This window comes from Dermacentor andersoni, chromosome 1 (assembly GCF_023375885.2).
Source record: "Dermacentor andersoni chromosome 1, qqDerAnde1_hic_scaffold, whole genome shotgun sequence".
In the NCBI taxonomy this organism is placed as follows: Eukaryota; Metazoa; Arthropoda; class Arachnida; order Ixodida; family Ixodidae; genus Dermacentor; species Dermacentor andersoni.
Genome location: NC_092814.1, coordinates 125,549,848 through 125,564,686, shown reverse-complemented (window position 1 = coordinate 125,564,686; position 14,839 = coordinate 125,549,848). Strand labels below are relative to the sequence as shown.

Genomic DNA, 14,839 nt, shown 5'->3' with positions numbered 1-14,839 from the left:
GAGTGAAGAGCTTTATAATAGGGCTTTGCGTTTGCGGATAGCGTCTTGCACTGACAGCTCCACTATGGCGTCAAAGAAAAGCTATTAGAAGGAATTAAATACAATATACCATTTTATGATAGGAATAGTAATTTTGACTTGCATGTATTTGCGTTCAATTACAATTTAGAAGTTATCTGTAAGCAGCAAACAATCAGTTGCGCTTAGTTTTGAGCAAACCAACTTTACGTGCCTTCACCAGTCAAGCTTAGCCGTGTTAGGCCTACGAACCATAAAATCCACACTCAAATTTGGAATCAGCGGTGTCTAATGAATCAATCCTCATAACACACGCTAGTTTAGAGAAGGTGATAACCGCAGTCACTTCTCCTAGCTTGCGAACTTCACGCGTTACCACGAATCGAACCTAGTTTAGTGCTAGGTTAGAGCCGTCGCTTCTATGGGTGCCGCCATGTTTGCTGACGCAAAGCTTTTGGGGCCGCTATTTGGGCTCCCGTTAAATCGGTGACATAGCATTCCCAACGCAAAACCCAAACGCAGTTTGCGTCTCGCGCATGCGCAATGGCTTCGACGCTATTTCTTTGGGGCCCCTATTCTAAAACTCTCTAATATCACGAAACTAGTGTCACCCGGAAATCATTCCGAGTGGACGCGCTTTGCGAACTCACCGGCTAAAATTCGTAAATTTCAATACGCGCCGTAAGCTAAGCAATTAAAAAGTTATTAGAGGATTTTTGTAAATTAGTGAATTGCCCGTTTTGATTTCTCGTTGAAGTAATGTCCGCCTCATAGAGAAACCTGCGTAGTTCCAAGGGTTTTAATTAGAACGTGCCACAGACGATTTTTAAAGGACTTGGTGCAGCTAAAAAAAAGAAACAACGAAAAACCACTTGGTATCTATTAACTTGTCGCAAAATATTTGCATGAGAAGCCAACAAACAAAGACGCCAAGGACAACATAGGGGAAATTACTTGTACTTACTAATTGGATTAAAGAAGTGATAAATTAATGGGAATGAATGTGGATGAAAAACAACGTCTTCGCATTACGCGTGCGATGGTCTAACCAATTGAGCTACCGCAGCACCGTTTCTCCCTTGACTTTCTTGGGTATTTATGTTTTACTACTACAACTAAACTTGTGAGTGTTAGCCAGCGCCACCACTCACAAACCTTCACGGATGTGGAACATCCTTTCTGCCGCAGGCGTCGCGAGTACGTGATCTTTTTGAATGAAGGCAACTGGCCATCCAAAGTGGATGAGGAAACGGAGCGCGGTAGTTTAATTGGTTGGAGCATCTCACGCGTAATGCGAAGACGTGAGATCGTTCCCCACCTGCGGCAAGTTGTTTTTTCATCCACTTTCATTGGCATTAATTTATCATTTCTTTAATCCCATTAGTAAGTACAAGTACTTGTTGACCAGAGACGCCGTGAAGTCAAGTAGTATTTATTCGGACAGCAACATGAACAAAACAGACAGCAACGATTCAGTGGCTTCGCCTTATAAAGGGAGCATGGGTGCAGTCGAGGCATGCGATTGGCTGACGATACAACAGCACATGTGAACAATGACCGCGTGCCTCAGATACGCGGCGCACAGTGACAAGGGAATACGCGTGATAAACGTTGCACAGATACAACACTTCCCCTCCAACAAGATCAGAATCTGTCATACGTCAGACGATCTGGCTTGCGCTTCTCACGAGCGCTGCGCCTGAGCAGCACAGGTGAACCGGCATCGTTCTGTTCTGACGTTGACGCACTTTGGGCTCCACGTGAGGGTGGGCCACCATCACTCCGATCCAACACTGGCCGGTTTGAGGTGGGTGCAAAGACACTTTCACTTTCAAGCAGTTCACTTGCATGTGGCAGAGGTACATCATTTTCTTTAACACTACCAGGCTTTACACAAGAATGTCGCAAATGGTCCGCGTGCACAAACCGCGTCTGTCCATCCACAACCACAAGGAATGTCATTGCCGATTTCACATCCACAATTTTGCCTGGACGCCATTTCACCTGTTCCCCACGTACTGAACGCACAAACACTATCCCCAACAGAAAATACTCTGGGTGAACTCCTCCTCTTGTTTGCACTGCGTACATTACTCTCAGATTTGGCATTTATTGCATCCTGCAGATCTGGTTTCAATAACGACAACCTTGTGCGCAACTTCCTCCTCACAAAGAGTTCAGCTGGTGTTTGGCCGGTGAATGTATGCGGCGTCGTTCTATAAGCGAACAGAAAATTATCAATTCTGTGCTGCAGTGACCTGGAACTTTTATTCCTCTGGTCTTCCAGCAACTGCTTCAACAGCGACTGCTTTACTGTTTGAACAGCACGTTCGGCCGAACCGTTAGACTGAGGATGATATGGCGGAGTAAGCGTGTGCTTAACCCCGTTTGACAATAGGAAGTCCTTAAACTCTTTTGCACGAAACTGCGGCCCGTTATCAGTGACTACCTCTTTCGGTAGGCCATGACTTGCGAACAACGAGCGCACTGTTTCGATCGTGCATTGCGCGGTCGTTGACGTCATGACTTTTATTTCCAACCATTTGGAATAGGAATCTACAGCTAAAAGGAACATCTTTTTTTCTTTTTCAGCAAAGTCTAGATGTATCCTCTCCCAACTGTTTGTGCACCACTTCCAAGATGAAAGCGGCGCTAGTGGCACCACAGATTTTGTGCTTTGACAAATTTCACACTGGTTTGCAGTTTGTTCCAAGCCGTTGTCTATCTTTGGCCACCAAACCATTGACCTTGCAAGAGCTTTCATCTTTGTAATGCCAATGTGTTGCTCATGCAACAAACACATAACTTCACTTTGAAGCGAATGTGGTATCACGACTCTGTTGTTCCACACCACACAACCACAATCCACTGAAAGTTCAAATCGCCTCACGAAGAAAGGCTGATAATGAGCGTCCACAGTACGCGGCCATCCGTGCCATACCATTTCACGAACAGCGCTCAGAACTGGATCTTTCACAGTTTCACGCTCGATATCTTTCGCAGTTATGGGCAGTTTATTGACAGGCGAAAAATAAAAGATTTCTTCTGCCTCGTCACCGGCGTCCGGCAGTGGAAGGCGTGATAAACCATATGCATTGGCTATCTTTGTTCCTGGTCTGTGCAAAATACGAAAGCTGTAGTTAGCAAGAAAAATTCCCCAGCGGTGCACTCGAGCTGCAGCTACTGCATTTGTGTGGTGCTTAGCCTCAAATATGACTGTTAGCGACTGGTGATCAGTGATCACACTGAAAGTACGCCCGTACAGATATTTATGAAATTTCTTCACTCCAAAAACAACTGCAAGCGCTTCTTTTTCCACTTGCGCGTAGTTACGCTCAGCAGGCGTCATCGTCCGCGATGCAAACGCGATCGGTCGCTCTACGCCCTCAACCACGTGCGACAGCACTGCGCCTAAGCCGTAAGCAGAAGCGTCACATGTCAGCTGTATTTCCTTCCTTACATCATACAGTTCCAAGACCGTGTCTTCACTGATCAAATTCTTACAGCGACTGAAACATGCGTCACACTGGCTTGACCATTTCCATGTGCTGCCCTTGCGCAACAGTTGGTGGAGCGGTTCTAGCACATTTGCTAGGTCAGGCAAAAATTTGGCGTAGTAGTTTACTAGGCCCAAAAATGCCTTTAGCTGAGTCACATTACTTGGTTTTGGCGCTTCTTGAATCGCCTTTACTTTTTCTGCTGCTGGGTGTACGCCATGCTTGTCTAGCTCGTGCCCCAAGTAACACACATTTTCTTGGAAAAATTTGCATTTCCCGGCGTTTACACGAATGCCGTGCTTACTAAGCGCTTGTAGCACTTGCTGGGAACGGTGATAGCACTCTGTCAGGTTTTTACCTGCTATTAACACATCGTCCAGGTAACAGGCTGTTCCAGGTATGTTTTGTAAAACCTGGTCCATCACGGCTTGAAACATTGCGGGTGCGCTTGCCACTCCGTACGGCAATCGCCGGAACCTGAAAAGTCCCATGTGCGTATTCACCGTGAGCAGTTGCTGTGCCTGCTCATCCAGCTCAAGCTGTAGGTAAGCCTTCGACAAATCTAGTAAGGTGAACACGGTCCCTCCAACCAGTGACGCGAATATGTCCTCTGGCAGAGGCAGTGGATAGTGGTCAAGTTCAATATCCCGATTGACCGTGACTCTGTAATCCCCACATATCCTAATTTCTTTTCCTGTTTTCTTTGGCACGATAACTAGCGGTGTAGCCCAATCACTGTGCCTGACTCTGTACACCACACCAGCTTTCTCAAGGTCACGCAATTCACTCTCCACTTGTTCGCGCAAAGCATATGGTACTGGTCTCGCCTTACAAAAAGTTGGATGCACATCGGTTTTCATCCGTATACTACCAGTGAATCCTTTGATAGAACCATAGCCTGGCTCAAACACATCACCGTACAACTGTTTCAACTTCTTTTCAGCTTCCGCTGCTACCATCTGCCTGCCCTCCTGTACGTTATCCACGTCACGTTGCAACTGCTGAACAGCGTTTTGCAAGTCAACTTTTAGTGTAGTCATCCAATCGAGACCTAAAAGCGTCGGCATGCGGGCTTCATTTTCTTGCTTTGCAATTATCAGAGGCAGATTGTAGCTTCGGTTCTGATAAGATACATTGACGTTTGCTACGCCTTTCACTTTGAGTGCAGTGCCATTATACACTCCTAGACGCACGTAGTCTTTGGAACATGGATAGTTTGGAAAATTTTCATCAAAGTCTCTTTCAGACATTATGGTCACAGCTGCTCCCGTGTCTAGTTCCATCGGAATCTCCTTGCCGTTTACTTTTACTTTAAGCACAATAGGCGGAGAGCTATGAACTTGGTTAGTCGTACTAACAGTAAGCAAGTCTGTTGACAGCAAGGTCTCCTCAACTTTGTGCACGACCTTTGTTTTGCACATTTTCGCTACATGCCCTGGCTTCGAGCATTTGAAGCAGGTACTTTTGAGAAAAGGACAACTCACTGGCGCGTGCAGTCCGCCGCATCTATAACAGGCGCGACCAATGCCTTTCCCACGTTGCTTCCTTGGACCGTTTTGGGGGGCACGCTGCTCGTTGCTAGCGGTCTTCGTCGCGTGTCGCCTGCCTTGCGTGGTGGGCTCCCGATGCCAGTAAACGTCCGCAGGACTGGCGGTTGACCCCTCCGATAGCATTTCTCGGGTGTCTTTCTGGGCCGTTTCCAAGGCGGTGGCAATTTTGCATACTCGCTCCCAGGTGACTTCGTCGTCTGACAGGGCAAGAAGACGGCATCGAATCGAATCCGTCCCGATTCCAGCAATCAGTCGATCCCGGAGTGCTTCTTCCAAAAAGCTTCCAAACGAGCACATTGCAGCCAGTCTTTTCAGCTCAACGATGAACTGTTTTAGGCTTTCATCCGGCTCTTGCTTTCGCTGGTAAAAGTGATACCGTTCGGTAACCACTGACCGTTTTGGAGCATAGTGCTTTCGGAGAGCTTCTGTAGCTTCTTCGTACTTGACTTCCGTTGGTTTCTTCGGCAGCAGCAGGCTACGCAGAGTCACGTAAGCCTTTTCACCCAGGATTGTTAAGAAGACTTGCAACTTCTTACTTGCGTCTACTCCATTGGCGGTTGCATACAGGTCGAACCTTTCCAGGTAGACTTCGATATTGCCAGAGTCTGGGCAGAACTCGGCCAAGGATCCCAGGGTGGTGGTCATCACTGATGTCCTCGCTTGCCGTGGCGTCGTTGCCCTTTCCTCAGGCTTGGTCATTGCCTCTGCCCGAACGATCCCATCTTCGTCGCCATGTTGACCAGAGACGCCGTGAAGTCAAGTAGTATTTATTCGGACAGCAACATGAACAAAACAGACAGCAACGATTCAGTGGCTTCGCCTTATAAAGGGAGCATGGGTGCAGTCGAGGCATGCGATTGGCTGACGATACAACAGCACATGTGAACAATGACCGCGTGCCTCAGATACGCGGCGCACAGTGACAAGGGAATACGCGTGATAAACGTTGCACAGATACAACAGTACTTTCCCCTATGTTGTCCATGGCATCTTTGTTTGTTGGCTTCTAATGATATGATTAATAAAAATCGGGCCCCTAGGTTAACCCCCTTTCTTCTCTCAATATACTTTGTGATTTCTGCGACGGTCACCGGTGGACATTTCAACTTCTAGGAGAGTTGATTTCATAGCAGCTATCGCTGTAAATCGACTCCTCCAAACTCTCAAGGCGATCAGCGACAAAGGAGGAGCGTTTGCCTTTGTCCATGCAGCGCATTTGGCTGCCGGCAGCCTGTCATAATAACGCAATATCCGTCCCTTGCCCATTCAGCGTCTGTTCTAGCGGATCGCAGTGGAGCGATACTGTTTACGATGCGAGTCATATAAACTTCTTGCAGGTTGAAGCATACAAGGTGAGATGGATGGAAACATTGTGTAGTGTAAAAGCAGACACCATGCCAACTCCGATGAAACCAAAACTTAAGGACAAAGTATCGGTTAAGTAGTAATTTTATTGCGGTCGGCGTAGCGCCAGTTGTTAACCATTCACCTTCTGCTGTTTATGACGTTCATTTCCTTGTCAGGCAGCAGGTTGCCTTTCCCACCTTTTATTTCTTGCGGTGAGCTAAACGGGCGTTATGATCGCTTATGTCATTTCTGTGCAGCGACATTCGTCACCTTTTGTGGCTGTGCCCAGGTAGACACAGGGCATATTAGGCACAAGATACTCAAGGAGGACAAACTAAAGCCGAATATTCCAGATGAGAGAGGGAGACAGAGAGAGAGAGAGAGAGAGGAAAGACAGGGAAGTTAACCAGAAGCACGTCCGGTTTGCTACCCTGCACTGGGGGAAGGGGTATGGGGATGAAGAGAGAGAGAGCACAGTTTCGCACACTTTTTAAGGTTCGCACCGAGTCCACATTCGGTCGCTAAGACCTGTCTACTTGGAGTAGTGCAACGACACTTTCGTGGCTTTCTGTGCCATCGACGCGTACGGTCATGGTCCAAGGTTCTTACTCTGCGAAAATTGTCTAGAGTCCAGCCGGTTCAACGGTTTCTGGAGAGCTTCACCCTCTACGTTGACGTACTGGGGACCGAGACATAGGATGAGCTCAATCTTTTCTATAGTTCCATAAGAGTCGCACATGGGTGTGACGAGCATGTGACGACCCCTCGGCATAATCTTTGTTGGCCCGCCAGGCTCGGTTGCGCGCATCCAAAGTGCCTCGAGCGGTCAGTCGCGCGGCAATTTTGCGTGTATTCACGGGCTTCTTTCACGCTCTGAAAGCACTTTTATGTAGTACGCATTGATGAACACAAACCTGCATCGCTAGTTTCTCATGTTTCTCTACAATTTCCTCATTGTAATTATCATATTTGAGAAGTTAATTAATTAATTAACACTTACTACATAATTAGGCGGAACTCAAAACATAATCTGCGTATCTCCAAGCGACTGCAAACAACATTACCTTGCTTCTGTCCAGCTACGTGGCATTTGCATATCTTTAAATCTTGGTGCATGATATTTGGGACACGATATATAATTGAGCAATTCGAAACGAGAGCCTTTTTTTTTCTTCTATCTTTAGATGTTGGGCCTTTCGGCAGAAGGATTTTTTTTTTTTTCAAATTTAGCAGTGGGTAATTTTACTCCTGACGTCCATATTTCTGTTTTTATTTGACACTTAGAGCGCATGGGCTTATTACGGGACATGGACACGGCAGATATAAGCCTAACGCTCAGCAGTGGACGAGGTATTACGACATCTTCACTGTACATCTTCATCGTACCCCCTCGCTTCTACTGTTGCCCCCCTCTCATCACGTTTCGCTAAGAAACGGGAAACAAGGGGCATCCTCGATTCTACCTACTTTTGTTCTCTCTCGCTCGCCTACTGTATTTCGACTATCTTGCGCTATCTCTCTAGCAAGCTGTAGCAGCAGCCCACCCGGCGAATGGCACGCACACTATGGGAAAGGGGTACGCGTTGCCCTGGCACTGCGGGCTGCCAAGTGGCAGGACAGGTCGGGCGCACGTCTCAATGCGCGGCGGCGCGGCGCAATAGGCGGCCCGGGGAGCTCGCGCACGGCCGCGCGGCTGACAGGCGCCTATTAATTGACAAATGGGCCTTCGCGGCGATTCCGCAGCGAGCTCGGCTGTCTGTCGGGGGCCACGTGCCGCCCTCTGGCGCGAACCCCGCGCTGCCAATCAAATCAGCCCCTTCGGCAGAACTCATCCGCGTGGCTTTCTGGTGGGATTGCGGACGCGCTGGCACCGAGGCATGCGGTCGATGAGTAGCCGCGTTTCTGATGCCCGCCCTTCGTTTCCCGGGAGCCGGAGGGGGGACGATAGGTGCGGAGTTGCGGAGCCTATATATATGACCCCACCAACGGTTCGCCGGAGCCTGGCGAGCAAGGTAGTCGGCGTAGTGCCAAGCAGAGAAAAACACCTTTGTTGTTCTTCGCCAGGGGCCAGCGGCCGGATTGACGCAGCCGTTCGTTCGCTAAAGACAATTCGAAAGAAAGGGCGCCCCTCAATGGAAGGCAAGTACAGAGGAGATATTACGCGCGTACGTTTCTAGGAATCTGGGTCCAGAATCCGGAAACTCAGTGTGCGCAGACGACAGCAGGACAGTCGTGATGTCTAACCGGCACAGCATACGAAGGTGGTGAATGCGCCATGCAACTGTGCGCTCGCGTTCGTTTCAGAAGTGTAGCGGTGCTACGATCGTGTGTGTGTTTGCATGCGTGCGTGTGTGTGTGTGTGTGTGTGTGTGTGTGTGTGAGAGAGAGAGACGTATTCTTGGTATGTTACAGCAGGTAATGGGAATCAAATAAAGATGCTGTTTTCTCTTAGATAGTTCAAATGGGGGGGGGGAAATGTTAGCGTTTCTCCGGCTTAATTATATTATATTGATTGCTTTGGGAAATAATAATCAATTAATTTTTTGTTTAACGTGTCCAGGAACAACCTTGAGGTCTGAATGTTGACGCAGTGGTACAGTAACAAAAATTAATAATAATAAAGGTACTACAGGATGAAGTAAATGTGAACACATTAAATAACGAAGGACAACCATGATAAACACAGTTTAATAATAATAATAATAATAATAATAATAATAATAATAATAATAATAATAATAATAATAATAATAATAATAATAATAATATGGTGAGGAAAAGTACCCGAAAAAAACAGACGCCTCTGTCACACGCCGCTATCCCTCTACTTTCTTCTTTTATTTCTGTTTTTTCGTGCAGCTGGCGCCGAACTGATTACTGGGCAAAAGGGAGCAAAATCATGAAACGGTCATTCATGGTGTCGAGACGCGGTGTTACTGCCATCGTAATAGCGCAGTCACTACGCATTTTTATGCTTTTCACTGGGAGGATATGTTTGATACAAGTTACTACGCCAAGACTCGGCGAAACAGATTTGAAATTTCGCCAGCTTTTTTTAATATCGTAAATGGTTCTGCGCCTACAATGGATATCCTTTCGTTCGTATTTCCCTATTCTTTCTGTCCCTAATCGCCCACCATCTTTTTTCCTTTGTATGTTTTTCCTCTCCCACAGCGAACCCGGCGTTCAATTTTTCCATCTATTCTCCGCTTTTCAACCAAAACGGAGGGAAGAACTGCGTGTGTTTATTTTCTCACAAAGATCCGCCCGCTTCTCTCTGTTTCTGCTTTATGACTATCGTTTCTTTTTCTTTTACGAATGCGATTTTGCTTGCACAGGAAGAACTTTTCATATACAAGAGTGACTTTAGTATACTTTACAGGGAAAAAGAAAAAAAGTTTCATATTTTTCCCTGATTGCGGAAAACTGTGAATGGTGACGGACGGCATGATTCGAGAATAATAATGGTTCCGGTGCTTTCTTACAGCCAGTGGTGGGTCTTGTCGCTTTTCATTTGTATTCGAGGGTAGTTTTATTTTTGTATCTTAATTTTTCCCCCAACTTTGTGTAGGCGTCAAAAGGGGAGGGCCGTGAACTTAAACACGGCAATGGCAGCACTGCAATGCCGCGCATTTAGTGTATTTCTTCGTAGGTTTCCATATTTCACAGTATGCTCTCCAACATGCATGTTAACTTACTGCGCCATACTTTTTACAAGGATTAAGAAATTCATTGTGAATTTGTTGTGAAGTGCTCGTGCACAATACTACTCTTCTACGGGGGACCAGGACCTTGTCAGGCTCTTGCCTTTTGTCCTGGCGCCCTCTTGTCGTTCAAACGAAATAAACTTTCGCTTTCACTTTCAAACTTTCAATGTCTCCCGGCTAGTCATATGTCCGCCGAAGTGCGGGTAAAAAAGAAACGCAGAAATCCTTGTCCATGATGTCGGCAGTTTGCTGAAGTGTGTGCTAGGGTCGGAAGCTACACGTTCATGGAGATCAATTGGTCATGGAGCTAAGGCGTTGCCGGCAGGGTGTCTGCGATTGAGACCCCATTCATGCGAGATGCGCGGACAGCGTCAAATGTGATATGAAATTTCTCATCACTCAATGTTTCGCTCAAGGGAAACGACAGGCTTACGAGAATAATAGGAGAAATGCAGAGTTGTAAATACAGTAGAATCTGGCAAAAGGCAAACGCTTAAGCGAGATTATCGCTTAAACGGAACAAAAGATATTTTCGAGAACCGAACTGAGTGGTTAATGTCGCTGGCATAGCGATACGAATAACTGTTGGCTCCTTTTATGCCTTTTCGGTATTTCTCACCATTTCTTTACGTTCTCGCAAAGGCAAGGACACCCTAGCGAGGCGGCTTTTGATGAATTTTGTTAGTGTCGTGGTTAGTGTGGCTGGCTATTCATGGTTTCTTTGTGTTGACAATGTCGGTGATCTGTGGGTTTGCTTAGCGTTTCCGATGGCGGCACAGAAACGCCTGCACATGCGCTCAAGCGGGAGACGAGGATCAAAGTTATCGATGACTTCGAGAGCAGTTGCTTCGCTAAAACGGGGGCTTTTTTTTTTTTTTTAAATAAATGAGTCTTCGTGTAGTTATGTTTCGTGCCGGTAGCTCTAGGTGTCGGCTGTCCGCGCAAGTAGAAACTTTATAACAAACTTTGTAAGCAGATCTGCTGCACCTTTTATCTGCATATGACAATAAAGCATCTTCCCTTCTCAAAAGAGCATCTTCTGTTCACTTGAGCTCAATCTCTTGGTCCGAGTGCTGGCGCACACGTACATAAAGAAAAATGCGGCATGCGAATATAAGTAAAAGAAACAGTGAATAAAAAGAACAATCTTGAAAAGAAGACTGTGCATACAACAAAACGCAAGGTGAATACAAAAGAAAGAGGAGCAGAAGGGCAGTTGAACAATGTGTGAAACTACAACACAATGATGCAAAGCTCGGAAAAGAACACTGACAGCTAGTAATTAAAATATATCAAGATCATGAAAATAAGCATTGTAAATACTCAGTATTCTGTGAACGATTGCGTGTTGGTGATGACAGGTAGGAACATGGAAATGTCTATGTTCTCTGGTGATCTTGCGTGGAACACGAAACATGATACAACTGAGGGGTTCGGGGCAGGTTAGGATACTGTGAAGAAGTTTGAAACCGTTTGACCGTGCGGAAGGTCCATGCGATTACGTCGGTAGCAAAGTAAGGGCAATGACAATATTCCAATAGTGCTACAGCATGGTTCAGTGTACATGTTAGCAAAGCGGTGATGATATATGCTTAGAAATTGTTTCTGGGGCCGATCTATATTGCCACTGTTGGACCTAGGAATACCATTCAAGACGACCAACGCGTATTCGAATTGAGGAAGACAGATCATTATGTACATCTTGCGGAGCGGTGTAGTAGAACTGAATTTCCTCGGTTGTCTGCAAACAGAGCCCAGAGGGTGCATACCCCGCATTGCAACGCGTTCAGTGTGAGCAGAAAATTGTAAGGCTGTATCAAAAGGTAGACATCTGACAGAACTTACACAATGGTACAGAATCTGCAGAATAAGAAAAAGAAGTGCTTGCTGTTTAGCGAGTCAAAGTCATGACCTTGGTCTTAGCATCATTCAAGGTGAGGTTATTATCTTTGCACCACTTAGACAAAGAAAACAGGTTAGACTGCAGGATGCGACAGTCAACAGTATGATGTTTATTGCTACAGCAATTGTATGGGCACTCATAGGCATATTTATGCCGTCGCCGTGATGCTCCGTATAAAGTCCAGCGGCGATAACACCGTCATCGCGCGCCGTATGCTTATGTGCGAGTGAAAGCACGCGAGAGGCGGCGGCGACCGCGGCTCCATCTGGCGCGCGCGATGGACGAAGGTTCTCAAGTGCAAACGCGCCGTCTTCCGTCGCACGAAAGGCCGTGGACGGATGGGAGGGAGGGAGGGGCGACGGCGTTGGGCTCCGGCAGTAACTGCGTATTTCGCGACCGGGCGCAAGGGGAACTGACGATCGAGGCTCAATCTCGCGCGCGAGACCGAGGACAGTGGGGAGGCAGCGCGGGAGGGAGGCGAGCGGGGGGTGGGTCTTCTACTCCGCCAAGCAACTGCGTACTTGAAACAGTATCTTCAAAGCGATCTGCAGACGGCTCATACCTTTGTGCGTACTGTTTTCTCACCGCTATTTGCGTTGAAGCGATAGACAGCGCGAAGATCACTTCGCTCGCTGCTGCTGCCGCGCTTGCTCACGCCAGCGTTTTGACAGCCAGTTTCTGCGGTCATCGAGTGTGAGGAAGGAAGGAAGAAGTGGAGAAGGAAAGGCAGGGAGGTTAACCAGTTTAGCTTAACCGGTTTGCTACCCTACACATGGGAGCGGGATGGGGGGATGAAAGATGGGGAGGAGAGAGAGAGAGCCCATAACACAGCACACACATCGTTAGTTACAGACCGTCACTCTTGCGCGGTACGTGACATCACTGTCACTGCCGCTTGTTCAAGCCCGTCTCCTCCATAACCGAAGTAGTCCCTTCGTCGCCTTCAGCTGCGATGTCTTCTGTCGGCGATATGTGAAAATAGTTGCAACTGACAATGGTCTATTGTCAAGGTGCGGTAGAACGGAAGCCAGGGACTGTCTCTGAACTGTTAGAATCGCACCGCTGGCCCGAGTTGTTGGGGTCTCGGTGCTGACGCCCGTTATTGCCAATGGGTCGCAAGCCCCAAGGGTAGCGTTGGCCTGGCGGCCTGGGGCACTGGAAGCATCCGAAGGTCCCGGCAAAGCATGAGAAGACTGGTAACAGAACAACTTGTTTATTCTAACATAGCAAAAGAGCGGCCGGTCAGGTCGACCGAAGTGGAGAGACGGGAGAGCACGTAACTCAACAGTACAAATCGGAGCCTCTCCCCTGGCGTCCGGGGGCAGCTGCTCTTATACTCCCGGCGTCGCGGTCAAAAAGGGAAGGAGGGAAGGTCACGGGATGAAGGTCACGGGACGGCGCAGCAGGAGCCCACGACGGCGCGAACTGTCGGGCCGAGAGACCTGCTGAACCGAGTGTAGTGACGCATTGCCAACCCTCACCCACACGACGGCGCGAACAGTTGAGCCGAGAGACCTCCAGGCTCCTCATTTGGGGAACTCCGCTCCCCGGCTGCCGCGCTTTGACAAGCGAGGGCACACACACACACACGCACACACGAAGACACGTGGCACTGAAACACGCCTGGGCACGCTTGGCGGGTAGGCGTTGCGGCGGCGTCGGACGGGCCAAAATGTCCGCCGCTTTGAACAAAGCCCCGGCGTCCGTTGCATCCGCGCCGGCATTACCGCGCGTTGTAGGCGAAACGTAACAGACCGCCCCGCCGGGGGAAGGAGATCCCGATGGTCAGGGGACTGCATCCGCTGTCCGGAGGGATGTCGCTCGATGATGCTCATAACCGAAGTTGGGCGTCCTTGGGCGTTTCTTGAGCGCAGCGCCCAGAGAAGGCCTCGTTCTCACGTTCAGGTTCACACAGGACACTGCAAAGTGACTTCGGGAGAGTTGACATTTTTGTTCTCGTTTCCGGCAAGCGTTAGAACTACGCCGAAAGTCAACCGCTCAGTCAGCAAGCACGGCACAACCCTCACTAAGCCCTGCCAGGCTCTTTGCCCCTTTTTACTGCTGCCTAGTTCCTTACAGTAGTTTAGCAGCACTCAGAACGCGTCCACAAATCGGAAAATTGCACTAGAAAGCACATCATCACTTTGAAACACTACACAAAAGCAATAGGTTAAAAATCCTGCCTCAGGAAGAAAAACATCAGTAACAAGCAATTTTGAGGCTGATTCCCACGTTAGGGGCTTCGACTTAAGCCATCGGCGTTACCGTTGAGACTCCCCTTTTTGTAACGCACCTCAAAGGAATATTGTTGCAAAGCGAGGCTCCAGCGCAGGAGGCGGCCATTTTTGGGAGAGATGGTCTGCAGCCATTGGAGAGGGCAGTGATCCGTCTCAATGATAAACCTCGAGCCAGCTAGGTAACATGACAATTTCTGAACGGCCCACACGATACACGCACACTCTTTCTCGGTGGCGCTATACGCCTGCTCACGACTGGTCAGCTTACGACTAGCATACAGGACGGGGTGTTCTACTTCTCCATTTTCCCGTTGGCACAGTACAACGCCCATGCCTCGCTCACTAGCATCACACTGAACAACGAACCCTTTTGAGTAGTCGGGCGATCGTAGCACAGGCTGGCTTGTTAGGGCGCTCTTTAGGGCGCTAAAAGCTCTTTCCTTCGTCTCATCCCAGACGACTGTTTGCGGCTCTGTCTTTCTTAGAGCATCCGTCAAGGGAGCCGCGATATCAGAGTACCTGGGAATGTACCTCTGATAGTAGCCGGCGACACCTAAGAACGACCGAATATCGGTCTTCG

General features: G+C 48.2%; 1 protein-coding gene across 1 annotated transcript; it reads right to left on the bottom strand.

The window, feature by feature from the left end:
* Positions 1-1,662: 1,662 nt before the first annotated feature.
* On the bottom strand, positions 1,663-5,733 carry LOC126543332 (uncharacterized). The gene is made up of 2 exons (XM_072287879.1): positions 4,709-5,733; positions 1,663-1,905 (listed from the first exon to the last, which is right to left on the bottom strand). Exons 1-2 carry the CDS (start codon positions 5,708-5,710, stop codon positions 1,663-1,665), a joined length of 1,245 nt encoding a protein of 414 aa, XP_072143980.1. The 5' UTR covers positions 5,711-5,733.
* Positions 5,734-14,839: the final 9,106 nt, after the last annotated feature.